Genomic DNA, 25,519 nt, shown 5'->3' with positions numbered 1-25,519 from the left:
GCCACCGAAAGCAAAGAAAAGAATAAAAAAAATAAATAAATAAATAAATAAATAAAAAGGAATGATGATGGACGGTGATGTATATGTTTCATCTGTATTTAGCACAATACACTGAATAAAATAAAGCATGTCCATTAATCTCCAAGAAATTACAAGTGCGTACAAAAAAAAAAAAAAAAAATGGAGCTTTCACAAAGGATGTTCACTTGAAGCCCCATTACTTGGCAAAACTCTCGGAGCGGGAGGCATCGGAGCAGGAGGCATCGGAGCGGAAGGCATCGGAGCTAGAGCATTCCAGGCCTCAATACTGGGTGGAACGCTAGATGACCCAGGAAAAAGGTGTCTCTGGAGATAAGCCGCAAACCTTTGACGGTCGCTTTGAATCCGACCTTCAGATTCTTGCAGCTCATCAAGCTTCCTCTTCATGCCCGACGAATAGTTATTTGCAAGCACGTGCAAACTTCTATTCTCGTACTTAAGCTGTTTGATCTCCTGCTTAAGATTTTCCACCTCTGCCATCAATGATTCCACCTGACGGGACCGAGCAAGCAGGCGTTGGCCCATGTTGGACACAGAGCTCGCACACTGAACACTAAGAGCGAGGGACTCTTGAACGGTCAACTCATCGGACCGTCCTGACAGCAGCCTACTATCTTTTGGAGTGAGGAGGTTCCTAGCTACTATTGTAGCTGTTGTGGCGTCCTGCATCACGGAGTCTTCACCTGTAAGAGGACCGTTAGAAGATAAGAAAGAAGGGCGCCATACGTTACCTTGACACGGCGCACCCGTATCACTGCTGAGACTCAATTCTAAGCTAAGGTTAGACGGGTTAGCCATTGTCAAAGGGTTAAAAGAGAAAGGTGGATGGAGTAAAATCAGAAAGGGCCGAAGACGATTTTCACAAACGGGCGATCTTCAAAGTGTGCATGTTGGAGGTGATCGATACCTCTATAAAAAGCCAAGGCGACACGACCACCGATTCAAAAAACCGGATTTTCCTGCGTGAAGTTCGGCGACGCTTTCGCGGCTTTTCAGATAACGCGTTCAACTTTGTCAAAAGATCTCTGACAAAGTTGAAAACACGTGAAGGTTATCATCCCAACTACGCGCCTTGGCCAACAAGCGTGGTGACAGAGCCGCACCCGTGACTACTTTTTCGAAGAGGCGCTCGCTCAGAAATCGAAGAGGCGTCGTTCAGAAATCAAAGAGGCGTCGTTCAGATATCGAAAAGACGTTTGTCGACAAGGGTAAAAGAACAGTACCACCACTTGCTATTGAGAAATCCCTATATATGTCGACCTTCATCTTTTATGGCAAGGCAGACCTGCAAAAAAATGCCCAATTCTTCCTCACCTCTGAGGGTGCACTCCCAGCAAAGCCTCTCGAAATACTCAATTTTTTCTTCTTCCCCAAAGAAGATACCAGATATCTGGAGTACAGATGAGCCAGGAGGAGATGGTAGATCGAAGCATGTGGAGACAAGCACAACAGATATATGTGCCGATTTATTCGCTGCTTCTTCAAAAGCAAAAGTATCACATATCATCAAGGGCGAAAGAAAAGGTATCTCATATCATGCTTTTTCCCTGTCTTTTCCTTTGCCCTTGTTCTCACCTGCCAGGACAAGGACAGAGAAAGCAATATGTCGGAACCTCCACTCAAACTTGCGCTACCACCAAGAAGTGATGGTCCATTCAAATGCAAGGTTTGCATTCAACTCCTGCATCAGAGGACAAATACTACAAGAGAAGATGCCAAACCTGCATAAGGAAATACCACTTCTGCAAAGGGAGCAAGTAAGGCAAGTGAAAATGATACATCGAAGCATGTGGAGACAAGCACAACAAATATATGTGCTGATTCATTCGCTGCTTCTTTGAAAGCAAAGGTATCTCATATCATGCTTTTTCCCTGTCTTTTCCTTTGTCCTTGTTCTTACTCGCATGGCAAAGTGAAAGAAGCAATCAGCCGGCACTTGGAGTCAGTCTTCCGATCTGGAACCGACTGCCTGGAATCTATTCCCTGGTTGCTTACCTAGCGTTGCTCTCGAGTAGTCATCTTCAACGGTTGATACACTTCCAGAGAAGGGACCACTTCTGCAAAGGGGAGCAAGTAAGGCAAGTGAAAATGATACATTGAGGCATGTGGAGACAAGCAACAACTGCATATGCTGAGCTATCCTCTAACCCTCTTCAATACGAATTGGAGAGATTGAACAAAGAAACAGATAAAAGGAGTAAGCTCAGACCTTCGGGGGAGACCAAAAGAATCCTGCTGCCCAGTTCAAGAGTAGCACAAAGGAAAATCAACGATTGGAGGAAACCAGAAAATCTTCCAGTCGAACTCAAGATCAAGCCTCGATGGCCCTTGAAGAAATCTCCAGCCCAGTTCAAGATTAAGCTTGTGGAAAATCAACGATTGGAGGAAACCAGAAAATCTTCCAGTCGAACTCAAGATCAAGCCTCGATGGCCCTTGAAGAAATTTCCAGTCGAACTCAAGATCAAGCCTCGACGGCCCTTGGGTTGACATCTACATTAAGGGACTTCAAAACGCATCTTCTACACGTGACAAGCACATGTCTACGACGCGCCTTGAAGTGGGGGCATTTGTAGACATCAAAATTTCGGTGAAATGAATGTTGACCAATAATTAAAATTTCAACGCTCACGTATCACATAAATTTTACATGTAGCGTGTGACTCAACAAAAAATCGAAATAAATTGGAAAGGTCATCAAATAGGACACGTGTCAATACCTGGCAGAAATGATTTATTTCATCTGATTATTTAAATCCAAAAATCAAGTTTTGGAATTCTATAAATAGGAAGCCAAGGCATTCATTTCAGGGGGAGAAAGAAAGGAAGGAGAAAGAAAGGAAGGGGAAAGAAAGGAAGAAAGAAAGAAAGAAGGGAATTTACATCACACCAAAACCTTGAAGCCTCGAAACTCTAAAGCTCTCAAGCAAATCCCGAAAGATCAAGAAAACACTCTTCGTTCTTCGTCAAATCCTCCTTCAAAGGTCAAGCCCCAACGGCCCTTGAAGAACTTCCACCGACTCAAGATCAAGCCCTGACGGCCCCTTGAAGAAAGTGTTCATCATCCGTTCATCCTAAGATCAAGCCCCAACGGCCCTTTGGATCAACAACCTCAACAAATCCACACATCCAATCGTTCTTCAAGATTAAGCCCAAAAGCCCTTGAAGATCCGCTCATCCATCAACCTTCAAGATCAAGCCCAAAAGCCCTTGAAGAAATCCATACATCCAATTGTTCTTCAAGATCAAGCCCAAAAGCCCTCGAAGATCCGTTCATCAACTGTTCATCCATAGATCAAGCCCCGACGGCCCTTTGGATCAACAGCTCATCCACAAACCTTCACCCTACGAAGATAGAATCAGAGGATCAAATTACAAAGAGATTGTAACCCAAAAATCATTAAACACAAAAATATATTTTGTACACGTATTCTTGTTTCTTGTTTCAGGAATTTTTCGTGTTTACAGCTTTGTCCATACTTATGATTTTCACAGAACTTAATGATCTTTGAGATATATCTCTATCATGCTTTTCATAGTTAAGGAACTCGAGAAGAATAATTTGGTTGCGTCGCTAAGTCCAATTCAATGAACTTAGGAAAATTTGAGAGTTAATTAGTATTGTTCACAGTTAATTTGGGGCATTGTCATTCATGGTTTATAGGAAAAATAATTGGAAATCGATTTGTATGCATATGTTCCATGTGTGGAGAAGAATCCTTTAGCTATCCTTTCATCTATATTTCATTCACAACTTAATTTACTTGCTGCAATTTACTTCTTTTTTTTTAATTAAATTCGTCCAAAATCTCCCCCCTCATTGTTTTCATGTTAGTTTAACTTAGTTTTTAGTTTTATAAGTTTAGTTTGTGTTGATTAGCATCCCTTCTAATCCCCAGAATAGAACGATCCCTACTTACTCATACTACCATTGCATAATTTATAGGGTTTAATTTGTGTGTTAGTTTCTACCACATCAGAATGCAGCCCATTCTTTGTATAGTGCCAAATCAATTTATCCGGATAACCAAACTTACGAAGTGGTATACCCAAAATAATATGAGCTTCTTCACTTCCAAAACATCTACCAACAACCTCACTATTTCATATAGGGGTGGGCAAATGGAGAGAGGAACTGCGGGTCGGGGCGGGTAATATAGGTTTGGGGCGAGTACTGGCCGATTCCAAATATTTTAGAACACAAACGAGGCAGGCCGGTTCCATATGCTTAGAAAAACGGGGCCTCAAACTGGCCCGTTTCTAATTTTAATGAACGCCAAAGATTAAATGATATCCTATCATTCAATCTCAACCGTTAATTTGAACCTTAGTCATCATCCACCTCCCGCGTTCCAGAATCAGTCCACTCCCTCGATCCCGACTCCCTCCCTCTAGACTCCAAGTTCCAATAGTAGCCTATCGTTTTGAGCTGGAAGCAATCATAGGGTGTAATGGCTCAAGTGGTTGATGTATGAAGTTGGCATGGAATTGGTAGGCTTGGCACCTTTTGGCGTGTTCCAAGCAATCCTTCACCATGCTTAGCCAATAATAACCTATCCTTTTAAGCTGGAAGTGCAGCTTTGGTCCAGACTGATGCACTCTACATACGCCTGACTGTGTTTCTTCCATGGCTTGATTAGCTTATTCCTCACCTAGGCATTTTAGAAGTACTTCTTCAAGAGAGCGTCAGTAGAGTGTTCCTTTGTAGTAGAAGAAGCAAAGTGCTCGTCAACATATTTTAAAGCAGTGTCTAGGATCCGAAAGCTTTCCATGCTCCAAGTAGTCAATCAGTGGCTGTCTCTACTCTTCAATGTTGCCTAGAAGTACTAAGATGACGTTTGTATCATCCAGTAGCATTTCAGTGACGGGTGGGATAACCCATCTTTGGCAAATTGGCACGTCTGCGACTTCGTCTTTTCCTAGCGCCATATTTGAGGCTAAGTTAGTGAGAGCGTCTGCCATTTGATTTTCTTTTCTTGGCACATGTTATAGCGTCACAGCCTAAAACTTTCGGAGCAATTGAGTTACTAGCCGATAGTATGGGACGATATCATCTTTCCTCACTTCATATTCAATCAAGAATTGATTGATTATGAGCTTGGAGTCGCCATATACTTCTAGCGTTGTGATTTCCATGTCGACCGCCATTTGGAGTCCGATAATTAGCGCTTGGTATTTAGTGACGTTATTGGAGCATAACTCACTTAGCCGAAAGGAATAGGGTACTATTTGTCTTTGTGGTGACATGAATACTACTCATGCCCCCACTCCATCTGTTCGCGCAAATCCATCGAAGAACATTATCCATGTCGGGAAGATGTCGACGTAGAACGCCTTCTTGTCAGGTAAGTCATCTGAGATTTTCCAATCGGCTGAGATTAGATGATCGGCAAGGAAGTCTGCTAGCGCTTGTCCCTTCACGGCTTTAGTTGGAATATAGATAATCTCGTATTGATTGAGAAGTAACGCCCATTTCGCTAGTCACCCTATCAAAACTGGTTTGGACATGAAGTATTTGATTGGGTTAACTTTGGCAACCAAGTGGATGGTGTAAGCATGCATGTAGTGTTTAAGCTTTTGGACATTAAAGACTAAGGCAAGGCACATCTTCTCGATTAGGGTGTAGTTGAGCTCGGCCCTAATGAGGGTTTTACTTAGCTAATAGAGTGCTCTTTCCTTTTAGTCTTCATTTTCTTGTGCTAAGAGTGCTCTAATGGAACCTTCTTGTGCAACAATGTACTGGATGAACAGTTTTCCAGGCATGGGAGCTTCTAAGACAGGTGGGCTTGCTAGGTACATTTTTATGTTTTTGAAGACATTGTTGCATACGTCATCCCATAAGAATTGAGTGTCATTCTTCGTAAGTCAACTAAAGGGTTGACAGCGTCCAGCAAGGTTCGAGATGAAGCGTCTTATGATGGCAAGCCGTCCTTGTAAACTTTTCAACTTTTGTAAATTCCTTGGCTCGGGCATGCTTTGAATAGCCTTAATCTTTTACTGGTCTACTTCAATGTCATGGTGCTTGACAATAAAGCCGAGGAATTTCCCAGATGCGACACCAAATGCACATTTTACCGGGTTCATCTTAAAGTTGTAGTTTGTAGTTTGTCGAACATCATTCTTAAATCCTTCATCTGAAGCCTGCTTCGATTAGCTTGTCAATCTCGGCCTTAATTTGTGGGATGAGTTCAGATCGCTAGCTTCTTTGAGTTTGCTTTATCGATCGCGTTCTAGGCTTGATTGCCAAATGATCCACAACAATGGTAGGGTCAAGGCCGGGCATTTCCTTGTAGTTCCAAGCAAAGACGTCTTTATACTCCAAGAGTAGTTGGTAGTACTCCTCGATCTCATCTGCACTTAGTAGTACACTTATGAAGATAGGCTTTAGCTCCTTACTTGTGCCTAGGTTGAGCTCCTTAAGATCATCAACCATGGCTTGCCCCCCGTCTTCGAGTTGTGGTGGTGCAACAGTGACATCCTCCTTGGGAACTTTGTCTTCCTTGTCCTCTTAGATCGTGATGTGGAAAACATCTTAGACCTCATCTTCAGTGTCGTCCACTAGGGCTTATTGGCGTGAAGATTGGCCAGTGTGGATAATGGTGTGTTTCTTTACCTTTAGTTGTCATTTTGTGTCCACTTCTAAGGTTGCTTAGCGCTTCATCCTTGAAGGAATCGAGCTGCGAACGTCATCTTTTTTTGCTAGACCGTCAAGCTTTTCTTCTTTTGGCATCGTATTCCTTTTCCAAGAAGTCTTCTTGGTCTCTACAAGTCTTTCTAAGGCAAATTGTCGCAGATGAGAGCTTGCCTTATTGCTTTGTTTCTAAGGTTTTGACAACCTCTCGAATACAGAGCTTTGGGGTGTTGGCGTGTTAAGCTATTTGAAGACGGAAGTTCGTTCTTGACCTCCAATGCAATCAAGTGCCGAAATTTGTTGGAAATGTGCCCTAAGGCCAATCATATGATGATACTTTACGAACATTTCACATGTTAAACTAATCTAATTTAATATAAAGGGCAAAGATTATTGTTTAAAGTCGTCTTATATAAATGTTATTGGCTTAAACAATAAGTTCAAAGAATATGTAATCGGGAAAATGTGATCTAAGGAAGTTAGATTCATGAGACCATTCTCTTTCATATACATACTTTAAAAAAGTTCATGATCATATGATTGCCATTTAGGCCTTGACAGTCCGTTAAGATCAGTACGTGCTATGTTTTATCTTAGGGAGAGTGAATGGTCTTGAGTCATTGGTGTGACTGACACCAAGACAAGCATGTAGGTGCTCAATAGGGAATGAGTCCACTGAACACGATCAACAAGGAGTTCTCATACTTATGTCACATGAGAACTCGTGGTTAGGATAATGCAAAGTAGTCTTTTGACCTGAGGCATCATAGTTGTCTTGTGGTTAGGTCCTTGATCTTTGACTATGTCAAAGTCACTCCATCAAAGGGTGTCCACGGCATAGTTAAGGTTAACCCACTTAGCCATGAAGGCAAGTGAATGCGCAACAAGGGATCTCTAACCTTCAAACCGTTTGAGGAAGAATACTCTATGATATGATTAAGAATCTTTGGCCATAGTATGAATGAGATTTAGAAAGTTGTTCCAAATCACATTCAAGGTAATCATATAAGTAAAAGAATCACATTGGATAGTAGACATGAATAAACTATCAAACCAAACAATGTCGTCAAAAGTATTGTATTAGAGAAAGACCGTATTGCATTGTACTCATAAACTAAATAGGTTCTCCACCTCTTCTGATTAGCTTGGGTAGCCATGACATACTACTAGGTGTCACTCATGGTTTGTGGAAGCCCTAAAGGTGAGTAATCACTAAAGGGAGAATTGAAAGTATGTTTCAATTCACAATCAATTTGAAGAGTTCTAATCGCCACTGCCTTACTAAAAGGAACCTAATGGACTATACACCGTGTAAGGTAGAGATTGAAGAAACAACGGAGATAAGTAAGGATAATTAAATGGTTTAATTATTTATGGCTAGGATTAATTAATATGTTAATTAATCAAACAAATATGTTCGTTATAGACCTCGAGTTAGTTTTGGGCCGCAAGGCCTAATGGGATTTGAATGTCAAGCCCATTAACTCAAGTTGTATGACAACTTGAAAATAAAAAGGGCTTGAAAGCCCAATGAACCCTTAAGGCCGGCCACATTAGAGGATGAAGGGTTTTGGTTCTTTTGTCACTTAATTAAAGGGACTATATAAAAAACTTTATAACATTTCATCATTAGGGTTTTCTTTGAGGAAATTGGAGAGAACACATGCTCTCCTTTTCTCTCTAAGAGGTCGGCCACCCTAGAGGAAAATAGCTAGCAATCTTACTTCCTCTAGGTCACTCATCTCTTCATCAATGCTCTCCTTGGTGTGGAGACATAAAGGTTCTTTATGTTGGGAACTTGGAGAATCCATTCTACCATCCTCATCCAAGAAATCCATGAAGCTAAGAAGTAAGGAATGAAGGCCTTATCTATTGGGTGATTAGCCTTTGCTTATACAAAGGGGAATCAACAAAGGTATACTATTTCTCAACTCACTTTGTTCTTGAGTTGAGTCTTGGTTCACCATACTCACTAGGCCTTGAATTTCATGGGTAAAATTTTGTTTTTGAGTGCATACAAGCATGATTCCGCCTTTTAATTGTTAATTGCATGCATAAATGTTGCTCAAATGAACTTTTTTTCACAAATATTTCCTTCAAAATTCTAGGTTTTAAACGATTCAACCTATCGAAGACTGATGTTTAAAGGGCGGGTTTAGGCTTATCTTGATTTTGTTCAACGCTTACGCTGATGTGTGGAGCGCTAGGGTGTTCCACTTTTCTTGAAATCTTCATAGGTGTATTTGGTGTGAAGCCAAGTCCAGCTTTGTTGTTGTCAACTTCGTAACCAAGCTCCTTCAACCTCTTTTGAGTCTCGGTGAGGTCACATTCTTTGTCGTTGACGGCATTTGCATCTTTCTTTCCAAGATTTGAAAAGGAAGTGAAATCGTAGCCAGCCTTTAACATGAGTTTGTAGGCATTTGGGTCGAAGCCTTCTTCAGTCCTCTTGGTTGGAAGAGAGCTTAGATCCGTCCTTTTTGGCAAGGGCTGTACGAAGCCTTACGATGATTTTGAGATTTTAGCATCGCTTAGCTGTGTCAAATGTAAAACTGCATTAAGCAGTTTTATGTCTTCCTTGTGAAGCTGTGTGTCGACTTTGCTTGTTTTGAACTGGGATTGCCCACTCTTTCTTCTCGACATTGGGATGTATCGAAAAATGGGTGTGTTTAATCCTTTTGAGGGTGTCACATTCCCTTTGGTTGTTGCGAGCTTAGCAGGCTCATCGTCGTTTTCGCTTGAAGATGGCACGACTTCCCCTTCTTACCTTTTGGGCATGGCTTGCCACTCCTTCTTTTTGGGTGCGTCTTTGCATGTGGACTTGATTTTTTTTGGAAAAGCTTTAGGCACCGTATCTTCATCCATGTAGAACTTGGCTTCTGTAAAGTATGATTCAGCTTCGGTGAATGGCTTGGTGTCGCTTTGTATCACCTTCACTCATTCTCGGTAATATTTAAGCATTAGTGGGAGGTGGACGGCACCACTCCATTCTCATGGATCCAAGGCTTTCCCAAAAGCAAACTATAAGAAGTTCTCACGTCAATCACATGGAATATCGTGCTCGACTTGAGTTCGTCAATAGTCATCTCGACGCGGACCATGTTCATCGCTCTTTGTTCTCCTTGGTTGAAACCTTGGATTAGCAGACGGCTTCAGGTCAGTTCACCTACCTTGATACTGATTATAGTTATTGTTGACTTTGGCATGATGTTTATGACTAAACCATCATCCACAAGCATGCGGTTGACTTTGTGCTCCTTCACGTACCTAAAGATGAAGAGACAACAGTTGTGAGGCTTTGACCATAGTCGTAAGTTTTTGTCAGAGAAGGTGATTACATCACGGGCGGTACAGCATGTGGCGTATTCATGTTGCCAAAGCTCCAAGCCTTTGTCATTGCTTTCTTGTACTTCGTGGTCGTCGAGACTCGCCAAAACCTCTATTAGTGCTCTTTAAATCTCCTTGGGTAATCGTAATGCCCCCTCGATGCTAAAGTATGACGCTAGCCTTTCTTCAGGTGTGAGAGTTTTCTTTTCCTTGACGACGATAGCTTTGCCTTTTGAGGGCTCTTCTATCTCTACTTCAACCATGTGACAGGCAGCGATAGTGCATTGTTGGAAGAAATCCTTCAAGAAGTACTCATGCAAGGAGACGGGAATACGTGGTTCTTGCTCCATAGGTTCCCCACCGTACGTAAGCTTAGCAGCTCTTACGTTTTTCATGGGCTTCCTATTGTTGTAGCGATGGTGTTTTCTTGCTTATTCCACTTTTGGTTTTACGGTTTGTGGTCTTGGCTTCCTTGTCTTCTTGTAAGTCACCAATGTCCATTCCTCTTCATCGTTAGTAAGTATATTTTGGTCACTTGCCCCTAGTGATGGTTGTGTAGAAAGTGACGTGTGGCTTGAGCATAGGTGGGAATGAGTATGTGTTACTTGGAGTGGCATGAGATCAAACGAACCAAACATAATTGCAGTAGTGTATGTTACGGCCGTGTCTTCAAGGTCGAGTTCAATTTGCCCTTGTTGTGCCAGCTTCATGATGAACTCCTTAAGAATGAAGTATTTGCCAACAAGATGACTTACGATATGATGGTATCTGTAATACCTAGGATCATTAACACGATTCATCTCTTCCAGGCGCTTACACTCAGGTAACTCGATCACTTTTTTCTCCAACAGATCGTCTAGCATTGCGGCCACGTCAGAGTCTAGAAAAGGGTATGTCTTTTGCTCCAGCTCCCTGAAGGTGTTTTTGTACCTATCTTGGGCACGAGAAAGCTTACCTTTTTTTATCTCCTTCAATTTGTTCTTGGAAGAGATCTTAACGGGCGTATGAGAGGTCTTGACGAGGGTAGTGTTGACACTAAAAGCTTTCTTGGTGGGCTTCTTCCCAATCTTATCTACCTTCAGAGCAAACATCTTGTCATTCTTGAAGTCGGTGATTAGGCTTTTTTTTCATGGTTGGCGATACTCAACTCCAGGTCATGGGAACGAGTCACCAATTCCTCAAATGTCCTCGGCTTTATGCCTAAGAGGATGTAATGTATGCCTCAGTGCATGCCTTTAACACACATCTCAATGGCGAAGGTTTCAGAAAGCTGATCCTTGCAATCCAGGCTTAATGAGCGCCATCTATTAATGTAGTCGACGACCGGTTCATCCTTCCATTGCTTTGTACTTGTTAGCTCCAACATGCTTACAATGCAACGCGTGCTGTAAAAGCGGTTGAGAAATTCCCTTTCAAGCTGGTCCCAGCTTTTGATAGATTTGGGCTCGAGGTCAGTGTACCAGTCAAAGGCATTACCTTTCAGGGAACGCACAAACTGCTTAACGAGGTAGTCTCCCTCTGTCCTAACGTTGTTGCAAGTTTCAATGAAATGGGCAATATGTTGTTTAGGATTGCCATTTCCATCGAATTGCATGAACTTTGGCGGCTAATAACCCCTTAGCATCCTCAAGGTGTCAATCTTCTTGGAGTAGGGCTTTGAGTACAACATAGTCATGCGAGCTTCCTTGGTACTACTTCTTGATGGTGCTAGTGATCATCTTATGCAGCTGCTGGATAGAACGATATCCCATAGTCGTTGTTGCTTGGTGTAGCTTCTCTTCGGCTTTCTCCACCAAAGGCTCTTCCTTTTTGTCGGTTTCCTCCTTTGGTGGGTCAACCTTCGGGTCAATTTTGTCACTGTGTTGCGCCTCCAAACGGTTGACGAACGTAGTAATTTGCAAGTCCTTCTCCATGGTCTTTGTCATCCTTGCAATTGCTTCGCTCATTTGAGTCATGACTTGCATGGCTACGGGACATGAGCTGCTTGAGTTGGCATCAAAAGACAAAGACTCCCTTGGCACCTTTAGCGAGGCCAAGGTGATCACAGGTTCGTGCCTTGGGTGTTCTTGCTCCTTCGACAAAGTTAAAGGAAGGGTAGAAGGCACGACAGAGAGAGTTCTTGCCTTGCTTCGGGTTGTGATGCCCAAAGTGCCACCACTTGCGACAAGGATGCCCTTGTTCTTCACGTTGGTAACGGGAACAGCTTGATTTTTTCTTGATGCCATTTGTGTGGTTTTTTAAGACAGTGATGAGAGGCAGAGAGGTCCTACCAAGTGTGCTAAATTTGTAAACACGAAAATTTTGTATTGAATAAAACGAGAACACGTGTATAAAGTAGATTTGTATTGATTTGAATTTGTAGGTTACAATCTGTGTTTACAATTTTCCTTTGATTCAGTCTTCAAATTTGATGTAGATGCGTAAGTTGTTGATCCAAGGGTCACGATGACTTGATCTCGGACACATGGTTGAACGATTACTTCAAGTTTTGAGCTTGAAAACAATGCATAGATGATCTTCACCTCAAGGGTGCAGCAATGGTGGTGTTTAATGTGGGATTTCGTTGCTTCAAAAGTCTTGGCGACTTGATCTGGAAACGAACATTGCTACAAGTTTATAAGCTTGCAACAAAGTCTTGAAGGAATCGGCACGAGCGCTTGTTGATTCTTCAAGGAAGTGCTTCGGCTTTGGTCGAGAGAAAGCTTCGGCTTTGGTTAAATGTTCTTCAAAGAGAACTTTAGCAACATATTAGTCTTCAAAGGTTTGGCAGAGGTTCTTCTGTGTAGAGATTTTTCAACCCCTTATGCTTGTGGGAGGACCTTGTATTTATAAGCTTCTCAAGGCTTACCTTTGGGATGATTTTACGCATATTTTGTGTCTTAATTTCAGCCACTTTACTCCCTTGGCCGAATTTAAGGATCTTGGTGCCTATTTTGTGAGCAATCTTCAATTCTTACTTGTTTTATGAAGATGCCTTAACTTTCTTTCCGATTTTAGGACCAATCTAGACCATTTTGCCGAATTTAAAAGGTATTTCTCCCTTATGCCGACTTTTGGGAATATTTTATACTTCCCTTGCTTGATTTGTGCCACATGTCATTGATGACTTGTCCATTTCTGATGAGTCATATGCCACATGGAGCTTTGCGATACATCATTTGTATGCAACAAAATTTACATGTCTACAAATATCCAATCATAAAATAAGTTCGGTTTTCAATGTGACGAACGTCGTAACCTAGCAACACCTTACTTTGCCAAGAATGCTAATAAGATGACCTCTTCCAACAAGGCTTCAATGAATCCTTGTTGATCGAGACTTAGATAGATAACCAGACGGTCTTGAAGCAGTGTTGTTTATCCAAACTGAAGGTGCTCATTGTTCGACTGATGCTACGACTCCAATGATGTTTATCTAAACTGAAGATGTTGCCAATTGCCTCCACAGTGCTATTTATCTAAGTTAAAGATATGTTACGGGAAAAAGGATAAAACAAAAGGATCTCGAGATGTTTGAAAGGTTTCGCGTAGAGCTAGAGTTTGCGTAGGGTAGTTTTGTGTGTTGATTTGGAGGAGCTTTGAATGTTGCACTCCTTTCTCTATTTATAATAGCAATTCTCACATGGTCGTAGAAGAATCCCACTCAAATTATAATTCCTTAATCCATTTCGAATTAGCTTCAGCCAATCCTAATACATGTAGAACTTTGAACCCAACCCTATTATCCTCCAAATTAATCCTCAACATATCCCATTTGATTCGAGGCACCACCAACCTCTAAGGATTCCTTCTTGCCTTAGAACTTAGCCAACAATCCTATCCAGGCTTATGATGAGATTAACTTCTAGTAGGACTTGACAAGCCTTATTGGGCTGGGTTTTCCTTCGGTATATATCCCAAGGTACTCATAAGCGTTCTCGGCCCAAAACTATTATTTTGGGTCCAAACATCGACATAACTAAACTAATAGAAAAATGAAACTAACTTAACCTAAAAACGTCATGGGCAAAATTGACAAATCAACATGTTATTTTGGTTAAGCTATTTTAGTGAACTGATTTAGTATTGGGCTTTGTACTAACCATTAAATAAAGTTATAACATGTTTTTTGGTTAAAACTCAAATCCAAACCCTTTTCGTTAGTTTTCGCAAAATATTTTGCCCGTTTTAAATTTCAATGACCTAAATAATTGCATTGATTGTTATAAAAGGAAATTAACAAAATCAAAGAAAAAGGGCTCAATGAGAAGTAAAAAACTATTGGATGTTGTCTAGTATACGATTGCAAGCCAAGCCTTTGTTTCATTTTTCCTTGTAGAAGGGTACCAAGGATCCTCCTTGTCAAAGGGTTGGGCTTTGGCTAACTCTAGTCAAGTATCTCTATTTGATGTTCAGCCTTTAACTTGTTCACTTTCTAGAGGAACACCAAGATAAATGAGTCTTGATTGCAGTATAAACTATTGGAACCCTCATTGATAAGTTTCCATCGTCTTCTGGAAGTAAGGAAGCCCGATCAAGGGCATGTGGCATTTCCTTGGATTCAACATATTGCTGACGAGATGTGCCTGTTGGAAGTCCCCCAAGTTTCCTACGTTATCTCTAACCCTTGGGACATTATCTTTGAGTCTATGTGGATGCTTTTTCTCGACGTTGCCTCAAGAATTCCTAACAATCATGGTAGACAGCTCTTGATCCTTCCATTCCCTCTACAAGAAGATGTCTCCCTTCGCTTCTCCTACTTCAAATTGAAGCAATTGGGTTAAGAAAAGTCTATTGTTGATCACATTTTGGTGAGAATGTCATTCCTCATTAGTAACATCCATGTTGAGGACAGATGAAAGTTTGTCTAAGTGGGTATCCATGTGATGATTCACAGTCACGAGGGCGATGGGCTCGTAAGACTAAGTCTATTTATCTTCGTGGAGCATCTTGAAGAGCTTCTCATATTGTTCTTAGAGGATCTCATTCCTGATTGCTATTTTGTTGTTCTGATAAATCAACTAAAGAACAATATGAGAAGCTCTTCAAGATAGCGATCAGGAATGAAATCCTCCAAGAACAATATAAGATCAGGAATGAGATAGGGAAGTTAATGAGGTAATATTGTTCTTGAAGGTTACTCTAGTCGTTAATGAGGGTAATACGTAAAGAGATAGAGATAGGGAAGTAAACACATAATATACTACCCAAAGTTAGGCTATGTCCACAAGGGTAGATGAGTTCTCATTGATAATGTAGAGTATAAATGATACAAAGGTATAAGCATAACCATCATTAGTGAATTCTGATTACGAATTAAGTACAATAATGACATTATAGACTAATTGTAAGTGAATGGTCTCCTTTTACAGTTTAGGAAACTCACACATTTTCATCCACGATCGATGTGGGACTCTAGGAGCTTTATTTGCATTGTGATTGGCCTCCTGGTTGATGATAAACTCTTGTGCTTTGGCAATGGTGCCTCGACACGAATCCTTCAATGGGTCCCTAAAGGTATAAAGTTGACTAGTACTCTATAGTTTCAGGATTTGTGAAGTGTGGTACAAGCAGTATATTTATTTTTATTGGACTTGGCACTTGCCACGGTATTGTTAACATCGGGCCCATTTAGGCCCACCCCTCGATGTAAGCACAAGGAAAGGCCAAAAAGTCCAAGGCCCAGAGAGTTTGAAGAGGGCCAACTCGAATGCTCTAATTGACCGAGACAAAAGAAGAACTAACCTACTATGTAGAACATGTGGGCAAAGCTGACAACTTTTCGACATAAGTCTCCAAGAGCAGAACTACTCAAGTGCAACTCAGACCATTCAACAACGTGCAAACAACAATAGAAACCTAAGATGGGACATAAGGGTAGTCAGAGTAGTGCCCCGCAAGGCGAGACGGACCAAGGTTCGAGCGAGATGCTCGAGCCACCTAGGACTTAAAAGACGTGCTATCTGAATGCTAGAACATCACTTCACTAACGAAGGCCTAGCCGAATAGGTGAAACGTTGTAGTAAGCTATTATAAGTGGTGGGCACATTAAATGCCGGTTTGGGAGGCCTCAATAGGGCGAGGCCTATACAAAGGGGTAAAGGCCTATATAAATGGGTAGAGACCTTCATTGTGGGGTCAAACGAATCAAAGAGTATAGAGTGAATGTATTAGCCGAGAGCTATCTAGCCGCAAAATCACCATATTGAGATCAATACTGTGAATGTAGCCCAATTTTGAGGGGTGAACCAATTACATCTTTGAGTCCATTTAATTGCAACCCATTGTAACCCAATTTTGAGGGGTGAACCAATTACATCTTTGAGTCCATTTAATTGCATCCCATCTCATAAGCGCATCTAAAGTCATTTAATTAAGTTTGTTAACCTTACAAACTTACATCTTTGAGTCCATTTAATTTCAACCCATCTCATAAGCCCATCTAAAATCTTTGATTAAGTTTGTTAACCTTATAATTTTGAGCATTAATAGGTCTAACTGTCTTAAATACGATAAATTTTTAGTAGTGCCAGTGGTGTTGCCACCAGTGGAAATCTAACACTTAGATATTCTTTACCTTTTTCTTTTTTTTTTTTTTTTTTTTTTCTTTGTTGTTGTTTTTTTTTTTTTTTTTGAATAAACAATATTTACCTACACTAGAGGATGGAGAGTTAGCAAAGTCTCACAATGAACAAGTAATAATGTGGTTCAAATTTGCCTTAAGCGAGAATCGAACCTAAGACCTCTCACTTAAGTAACTTCTTTACTTTATTTTCAATTAACTAAATTTAAGTGTTAAATTTCCACGGATAAAGAACATCCCCTAGCTCAAGTGCCAGAACACTTAAAATTTCTCCTTAAATACAGTGGATCGTGTCTTAATGATTACGCTGCCTGACAATGTGAAAAGAATGCTACAATACCAAAGATCCTCCCTCCTCTTACTCTTATTCTTAACTTATCGTCCAATCCAAATCGCAAAAAGCTCTGTAGCTCACTACTGCGCCATGGGACAAGTCCTCGACAGGTTACAAGGTATCCCTATATTCCTTCGACATCGTTAATGTTGTTTTCTTCCCAGTTCTGAATTTTCCCTGTTTTCTGTTGGGCTTTAGTCTGATATGTTATGTTAGATTACCGGACATGAAGCAACCGTTAATTACATATATGTTTATAAGGTATCTGATAAGTTTCTGGATTGCAGGTAAGCAATGGAGGCGAAAGCAAATAAAAAGGATTTCAGAGAAGTTGTTTGAACAATTTAGAAATGATAGAAGAACGGATAACTTGAAAATCAATGATCTGTACATCGGTGTACTACTTGTGTACAAGTGAGGAGCTTTTCATGCTAAACGTATTCCCTTTTTTTAAACTGATTGACAAATCATGCTGCTAATTTTAGCTGATTGTTGTTTAATCTTCCTGTTCTAGTGATATCAATAAGCATTTATCCGGCAAGCATTTTGATCCACCCTCGAAAGATCAAGTCAGAGAAATGATGAAGGTACTCTACTTGTTTAATAAGACATGAAACCATTTACAAGCAAGATAATGTCTCATGAAATTTCAACAGTATATATGCAATTTAGCAGGGGATTTCATATAACATCTGTTATGCTTGTTGAGTTAAGGTGTTGTGCTGCAAAAGTCAAGTTGTCGTACCACATATTAGGCAAATAAGATTTGTTATCCAATTTTCGTTTTGCATTAGGGAAAGCTCGTTATCCACACATCAATGATCAATCTAATACAGTTGGTAATTACTCTCACAAGCAACGCAGTTTTGATTCGTATTTTTGGTGTGTAAATTTCAATTTTAAATTTCAGACAGATCAATAAACCTGCTCTCTCTCTCTCTCTCTCTCTCTCTCTCTCTCTCTCTCTCTCTCTCTCTCTCTCTTATGCATGGAAAATGAACTGAAACACGTTTAAGATGCTGTGGTCAGAGAGAAGCAAGTCTGTCCTTTATGTAGTATGGTTTAGCAAGATGTGACCAGTTTGTTTGAGGTTCTATATACATGACCAATTTATTCTGCTCCGTGTAGACTTTTAAGTTTCTTCGTCTTCTGCTTACCTATGTTGAAATTTCTGCTGTTTGTTATACAAAGAAATACTGTTGTTGTAGCTGTTTGGTAGGTAAGAATCCTTGTTGAGAATCCGTCTGTGGTGTCCCGTTCAGAAAACCTTGATTCAATCATTTGCCTTCAGCGAAACTCGTTTGATTCGTTTGATAATGTTAACCCTTAATATTTGCAGGAAAGCGATTTAAATCTTGATGGAGAAATTGACCGCGAAGAGTTTGCAAAGTTCATTGAGTACTTGACAGCGGACAATTTGGTTGTTCTCGATCAACTGATCCTCACACTGATTGCAGCACCGGCGGTTGCAATGGCGACAAAGAGGGTTACTGAGGGTGTACCGGGGATCGGAAAGGTCGTGCAAAGGTTACCCGATTCAGTTTATGCATCCCTTGTGACTCTTACTGTTGTGCTATTTCAACAAGCGCACCAAGAGTTCGGTTAGCCGCAAGTTTGTTTTAAGTTGAATACTTCTACGTAGGTCTAGTTTGGTATTGCTGTATTTTTTTAAAAAATTATTTTATATTGTGCTGTGAGAATACAAAGATCTAAAATAAAATTATTTAATGTTTGACAAATGATTAAAAATAATATGGTGTTAAATCTAATATGATAAATGTATAGGCAAAGGTTGTACTTTTGTAATATATGCAAGAGTGGACTTGTTATTTAAAAATTTCATTAAATGACAAGTCCACCTTCGCATATATTACAAAACACCTGCATTTTTTAAAGAAACGTAGTAGACCTTACTTCTGTTTTTCTATGCTTTTCTATTAAAAATAACAACATTTTAAAAATAAAAATAAAAACATTTTCTTTTTTATTTTACCAAAGGCATTTAATGTACCAGATTTTATGATAAGCTATTTCTTTTTTCTAAAGCACCGTAACTCCAAACTAGCTCATAAAAGACTACGTTTTGGGTTAAAAAGTTAGCCTCGTCAGTTGGGTAATTGTAGCTGCACAATAATGTACAAGGAGATTGGTGTTTGAACTTATCATATACAAATAGTTGTCTTTTGGAAGTTAAACCATTTTAGTTCATCGTTGTTACTGCCACTAAATTTTCTTAAAAACACTACTTGACTCCTTCCTCGTAATGTCGGACTATGACGGAGTGGGAGGGGGAGGGAGTGGGTTTAGGGCTGGTTTGAGATTATTGTGTTTTTTTTTTTAAAAAAAAAAAAAAAAAAAACTACTTATTAAAAAATCTGGAATGTTAAATGTATTTGGTAAAACAAAAAAAAATGTTTTTTCAAAAAACTATTGTTAACAACAATAGAAAAGCATAAAAAATAAAAAAAAAATTAAAAAAAAAGCAGAAGCATGGTTTACCATAATTTATAAAACAAAATCCCAAAGCATAGTAATCGGTGCTTATTTAATAAAATTTTCAAATAACAAGTATACTTCCATATGTTTTACAAAATTAGAATTTTTGCCCCTACATTATTGTATTTGACAATTATTATATTACATTAAATATCATATTATTTTTAATCATTTAACATATCCAAAGCAATTTATATAGCACTTTTACAAAAAAAAAAAATAATACCAATAAATTTAGAACATTTAACAATTTTATTTTACAGCTATTTATTCTCACAACAAAGCAGAAATAGTTTTTTTTTTTTTTAAAGCACAGAAATACCAAAATAGCCTTTAGCCCCGTAATTGGATATCAATAATGTGGTTTACATTCTCATGGGAGGATCAAACGACCTCTTTCTTACAAATAAAAAGAATACTACTAAATCATAGTATTAAAAATAATTTTTTTTTTTTATAAAAAAAAAAAACCTACTAATCCTTCTGGTTGCTTTGTACTGCTTCTGGGTTGGTACAATTGCAGTGCCCTTTTCCTTGATTTTCTCGTGGCAAATCATGGTGTCTGTGTCTCTTCCTCACTCGCTTCCTAACTCGCCGCCGCTCCTCCCTTCAAACCAACCAAGAATTATCGCTACCTCATTCAATCGATTCCCTCTCCTTCGATGCTCCGCCAATCTCAGAAACTCCAAAAATCACCAAAATTCCAGAGCCAATGGTCGCTTCACTACCACTCGCCTCCCAGGTTCTAATTTTACTGATTCAATTTACTGTTGACTGTCTCAAGTAAGAAAATTTTTAGCTTCTCCTTTCAAAATTTAGTGCAGAAAACACAGGGGTTCGCTTTTTATTTTTCGAAATATAGAAATTTATTTACTTGTTAGGGTTCTATGTTGAATTGTGAGTCTGAATTGATGCATACGGTTTCGAGGACATGAAATATGTTGTATGAATTGGTTTTTTAGGTTTGAAGTGCATGACTATGACTTTTTTGAATTTGAATTTTCTTAATTTTTCAAGCGTTAATGAATTGGGTTTTGAAAGGTCTTCAAAACCATGCATAGTTCCACTGAAATTTCTACTTGTAGCGGGTTGTAGAGAGCGGATGAGTTGGTTTGTAGAAAATGGCTGTATTTCGGAAAAAGATAACCTTCACGTCATGTCTGCAGTGCTGCACACAGGCACATGCATATGGAGAAGAGATGCTAGTTGAGTTATATGTGTTCTCAAAGTAGTTATAATCGGATTACAATTTCAGGAATTGAGCACTTTCGGAGACAAGAATTGGGGTTAGGAGTGCTTATGTAAAAAACATTTCTGATCATATGTGCTTCTGTTAGAAGCATGTCAGAATTTAATCAACATCCAGTTGATTCCTGAAAATGCACTTGAAAGCGTTTTGTGAAGAAGCACTGTCGACTGTTTCAAACATAGTCAAAAGTGCTTGTAGCCCTTCTGGAACACTTACTTACCCTGCATTGTGTATCAATAAGACTATAAGGATAGCTCGAAGGTGGGAAAAAAAAAAGAAGCTAGATTTTAAGGATATTGTTTTACTTTTCATCAGAAGTGCTAATGTATCTTGCTGATTCTATGACGCCGTATTTCATATGATCTCCTGGTTGTGCAAGTATTCAATATAGTTGTACTTACATGGGTTATTTTTCTGATACTATTGTAGCAAAGTTAGAAGTGGAATGTTTTGCAAGCATTTCTTCTTCAAGTACCCAAGAAACATCTTCAATTGGTGTCAACCCACAAATCTCAATACCTCCCCCACCCTCAAATGTGTAATGATTTGTTTTCGTCACTTTCTCAGTTTTTATTTATTTTTATAACTAATAATATATTTTATGAGCTTTTGTGGTTGCTTTTTCTTTCGTCCTTGTGCCCAAATGCTCATAACCATTTCATTTTTACACCTTCATTTTTCCTATTATGTTCTAGAGGGTCGCCTCTGTTTTGCATTGGCATTGGTGTTGGGCTTTCAGCACTGTTTTCATTGGTGAGAACATGGATTGTTGCTTGCTCTTTGTTTGATAAAATGAACTTTTATTAGACCATTTCACCTTTGTTGCATGTTTAACAAGTTAATTTTGATGACAGGTGGCTATGAGATTAAAGGTGCGTTCTTTCATGCTACAGTTTATGATCTTTTTTTTTGTTTTTGAATTACTGGATTTTAATATCGTAGGGTGTGTATAAAAGGACAATATTAAGACAATATTTGAGTTGAGTGCCCTTAACATTTTAATGTTTGGGAAAGAACATTTTCAAATTGCCATCCTCAAATGTGCATGCAAGTAATATATATGGGTATATAAGTCATGAGATAGTGATTTGTGGGTACAAACTTGATACATATTCCGTGAACAATAAAATAGGGAATGAATAATCTTGTTTTAACAAAAATAAAATAAAATTGAATGAGATAATCTTGTTGATTAGCTAGGAATAAGTCATTCAAAATTAAAAAAAATAAAAAAGCTTATCAAAAATAATTTTCCAACAGCCAAGGCTATAAAATAGGGAATAAATAGATACTATTTTTAAATACCAAATAAAAATTGCTGACATGTAAAATATTTATTATAAAAGTCTGACGTGGAAATAGTCAAGAGACTAATTTATTATAAAAGTCTGACGTGGAAATAGTCAAGAGACTAACACCCCCCTAAGGTTTATCGCATTTTCACAAAACCCCCTCGTGTTTGAAACATTACACTCACTACCCTTCAAGTTTTAATTCTCTTTCATATAATCCCTTGAGTCAAAAATATGTTTATAAATTTACTAATTTATTCTAAGTGTCTCAAATATAGTGGATCGTGTCTTAATGATTACGCTGCCTGACAAAGTCAATAGAATGCTCCAATCCTCCTTCCTCTTACTCTCTTATTCTTAATTTATCATCCAATCCAACTCGCAAAAAGCTCTGTTCTGAGCTCACTACTGCGCCATTGGACAGGTCCTCGATAGGTTACAAGGTATCTCTCTATTCCTTTCAGATCGCTAATGTTGTTTTCTTTCCGGTTCTGAATTTTCCCTGTTTTCTGTTGGGTTTTAGTTTCGATGGCTTCTCCATCCTTCCACACTTATAGGATCTATAAGTAAATTATACATATTCACTGGCACAGATAGTCTGACATGTTATGTTAAATTACCAGAGATGAAACATAACCGTTAATTACATGTATGTTTATAAGGTGTCTGATAATTTTCCGGATTTCAGGTAAGCAATGGAGGCGAAAGCAAATAAGCAGGATTACAGATAAGGTGTTTGATCATTTTAAAAATGAGAGAGGAAGGGCTAACTTGAATTTTGAGGATCTGTATATCGGTGTACTACTTGTGTACAAGTGGGGAGCTTTTCATGCTAAACGTATTCCCTTTTTTTTTAACTGATTGACAAATCATGCTGCTAATTTTAGCTGATTGTTTTTTAATCTTCCTGTTCTAGTGATATCAATAAGCATTTACCCGGCCGGCATTTTGATCCACCCTCCAAAGATACTGTCAGAGCTATGATGAAGGTACTCTAGTCGTTTAATGAGACATGAGGATGAATTAGAATCACGATCAGTTTTCTAATACAGGGATTTTTTCGTTGGATACAATCAAACGGTTGAAATGAAGTTTGTTAGACTCGAGCCATTTACAAGAAAGATAATATCTTTTGAAATTTCAACGGTATATATCCAATTTAGCAGGGGATTTCATATGACATCTGCTATGTTTCTTGAGTTAAGGTGTTGTGCTGCAAAAGTCAAGTTGTCGTACCAAGTATTAGGCAAATAAGATTTGTTATCCAATTTTCGTTCTAGGTTAGGGAAAGCTCGTTATCCACACATATTAAGTTTTTCAATCTAATAGAGTACAGTAAGTTATTACTCTCACAAGCTATGTACAGTTAGTAATTACTCTCACAAGCTGTGTAGCTTTGATTCATATCTTTGGTGTGTAAATTTCAATTTTAAACTTCAGACGGTTAGATCAATAAACCATACTCTCTCTTATGCATGGAAAATGAACTGAAGCATGTTTAAGTTGCTGTGGTCAGATAGAAGCTACTCTTTGTCCTTCTTTATGTACTCTGGTTTAGCAAGATATGACAGTTTGTTTGAGGTTCTATATACATGACCAATTTATTCTGGTCCGTAGACTTTTAAGTTTCTTCGTCTTCTGATTACCTAAGTTCATTTTTGTTCTGATTAAGCACCTAAATGTTAGAAATTTTGAAGATAAGTCCGTTTGACTGCAAAATTCATCATCTTGTTTCAGTAGGCCTATTGTGCCGGCACTGAAGAAAGTCTTCACCTGGCCAGTTCTCTGAAAAGATTGGCACCTCTTTCATAAACTGATTCTAATGTCTGTAGTCTACTTTATGTATAATTTCCGTTGAGATATCTTCCTGAAGGCATGAGATGATGAGAATGTCTATATTGCATTTGTGACTTGTATGTCAGGTCGGATGTTATAAAATTTTGTGAGTTTACTTTCATTCATGTCTCTTTGTCAACTTTGTATGTTCAAGTTTCTGCTGTTTGTTATATAAAGAATACTGTCATTGCTGCTGTTTGGTAGGTAAGAATCCATGTTGAGAATTTGTCTAAGGTTTCCCGTTTAGAAAACCTATAGAAACCGTTTGGATATGAGCTCGTTATTCTCTTTTAGAAAATGTTGAATCAATGACTTGTCTTCAGCGAAACTCGTTTGATTCGTTTAATAACGTTTACCCCTAATATTTGCAGGAAAATGATCTCAATCTTGATGAAGAGATTGACAGTGAAGAGTTTGCAAAGTTCATCAAGCAGTTGACAGCGGAGACATTCGTTGTTGTCAGTCAAGGACTGATCCTCACGCTGGTTGCAGCACCGGTGTTTGCAATGGTGACAAAGAGGGCTACCGAGGGTTTACCGGGTGTCGGAAAGGTTGTGCAGAGATTACCCAATTCAGTTTATGCATCCCTTCTAACTCTTACTGTTTTGTTGTTTCAACAAGTGCGCCAGGAGTTTGATTAGCTGCAAGTTTGTTCTCTATTCAATCCTTCTATGGTTTATTTAAAAGACTTGATTATATATATGTTTTGGGTTAAAAAATTAGTCCCTTCAGTTGGGTAATTATGGCTGCATAATAATGTACAAGGAGAATGGTGTTTGAACTTATCATATACAAATAGTTGTCTTTTGGAAGTTAACCGTTTTAGTTCATCCTTGTCACTGACACTAAACTTTCTTAACACTACTTGGCTCCTTCCTCATAAGGTCGGACTATGAAGGAGTCATTCATGACTCACAACTCATAGTCCGATGCATAAATGAAAAGCACATAAAGAAAATTGTTTGCACACATGATTTATCCGGTAACGGTAGGAATGCCCCCTTAAAGGGATGGATTGGAGCAAAGCCGTTTCCTTAACCCAAAACTCTGCAAGCTTTTTGGCAGTTGGTCCTCTTAGCACTTCCTATTTTCCGCAAGCCAAGTCATATCAAGAATTCAGCTTTCCCAGTCTTGCCTTAGCCAAATCAATTTGTTCTGTGTCATTTAGTACTACGGTCTAGAGATATTCCTCTTTTACTTGTTGGTGAGAGGTCTTAGTTTCGATTCTCGCCAAAAGCAAATTTGGATCACATTATTATTAGCCCATTGTGAGGCTCAATCCATCTTCTTCCCTTTAATGTAGAAAATATCGTTTGTTCAAAAAAGAAAAGAAAAAAATCAATTTGTCCTGCACAATGTTAGCAATGAAAGAGCACTGAGTTCTACAATTGCAACTTTGTGGCTTGTATCTGCTTGACAAGGCCGAGTTTAGGATCCGCCGCCGTGGGAGAGCACATATTTTCCTTAAACGACGATGGAGGAACGGCTGCCATCTCTAAATCTCTTTTGGGTTTCTTTAATCTTCTTCGCCATTGATCAGTAAAGAGAAGCTGTGTGATGTTCGCATACGTTTGGGCCATGAAGTTGGTTTGGGCTCACAGACTTGATTGTATTTTGGCTCGTTTAGTAGGCCTTTAAAAAGGCACACTCAATAGCCCTAAACTAGAGGTGTTCGTAAGTGTGTGAGAAATGATAAACGGACACACACAGGCTTTTTAGTCTCTCGTGTACTTTTGTTTACTAATGCGGGATAATTTT

General features: G+C 39.0%; 2 protein-coding genes across 2 annotated transcripts; both read left to right on the top strand.

Moving 5' to 3' along the window:
* The first annotated feature begins 16,978 nt into the window (after positions 1 to 16,978).
* On the top strand, positions 16,979 to 18,582 carry LOC137747970 (uncharacterized). The gene is made up of 4 exons (XM_068488090.1): positions 16,979 to 17,006; positions 17,176 to 17,302; positions 17,403 to 17,475; positions 18,228 to 18,582. The coding sequence occupies exons 1-4, from the start codon at positions 16,979 to 16,981 to the stop codon at positions 18,492 to 18,494; spliced, it is 495 nt and encodes a 164-aa protein (XP_068344191.1). The 3' UTR covers positions 18,495 to 18,582.
* A 1,298-nt stretch (positions 18,583 to 19,880) lies between these two features.
* LOC137746539 (uncharacterized) lies at positions 19,881 to 24,578 on the top strand. The gene is made up of 8 exons (XM_068486558.1): positions 19,881 to 20,126; positions 21,063 to 21,171; positions 21,329 to 21,386; positions 21,488 to 21,505; positions 22,350 to 22,368; positions 22,614 to 22,740; positions 22,842 to 22,914; positions 24,133 to 24,578. Exons 1-8 carry the CDS (start codon positions 19,940 to 19,942, stop codon positions 24,400 to 24,402), a joined length of 861 nt encoding a protein of 286 aa, XP_068342659.1. The 5' UTR covers positions 19,881 to 19,939; the 3' UTR covers positions 24,403 to 24,578.
* The last annotated feature ends 941 nt before the right edge of the window (positions 24,579 to 25,519 follow it).

The sequence above is a fragment of the Pyrus communis genome, chromosome 10 (genome assembly GCF_963583255.1).
Source record: "Pyrus communis chromosome 10, drPyrComm1.1, whole genome shotgun sequence".
Taxonomy (NCBI): Eukaryota; Viridiplantae; Streptophyta; class Magnoliopsida; order Rosales; family Rosaceae; genus Pyrus; species Pyrus communis.
This window is presented reverse-complemented; position numbering and strand designations above follow the sequence as displayed.

Bases quoted from the DNA above. Each gene is read 5' to 3' on its own strand.
- LOC137747970 (XM_068488090.1), top strand. From the start codon at position 16,979: ATGGGACAAGTCCTCGACAGGTTACAAG. The intron at 17,007-17,175 runs GTATCCCTATAT...TCTGGATTGCAG, and splicing joins AGTCCTCGACAGGTTACAAG to GTAAGCAATGGAGGCGAAAG. The intron at 17,303-17,402 runs GTGAGGAGCTTT...TTCCTGTTCTAG, and splicing joins GGTGTACTACTTGTGTACAA to TGATATCAATAAGCATTTAT.
- LOC137746539 (XM_068486558.1), top strand. From the start codon at position 19,940: ATGGTGTCTGTGTCTCTTCCTCACTCGCTTCCTAACTCGCCGCCGCTC. The intron at 20,127-21,062 runs GTTCTAATTTTA...ATACTATTGTAG, and splicing joins CACTACCACTCGCCTCCCAG to CAAAGTTAGAAGTGGAATGT. The intron at 22,915-24,132 runs GTACTCTAGTCG...TAATATTTGCAG, and splicing joins CTGTCAGAGCTATGATGAAG to GAAAATGATCTCAATCTTGA.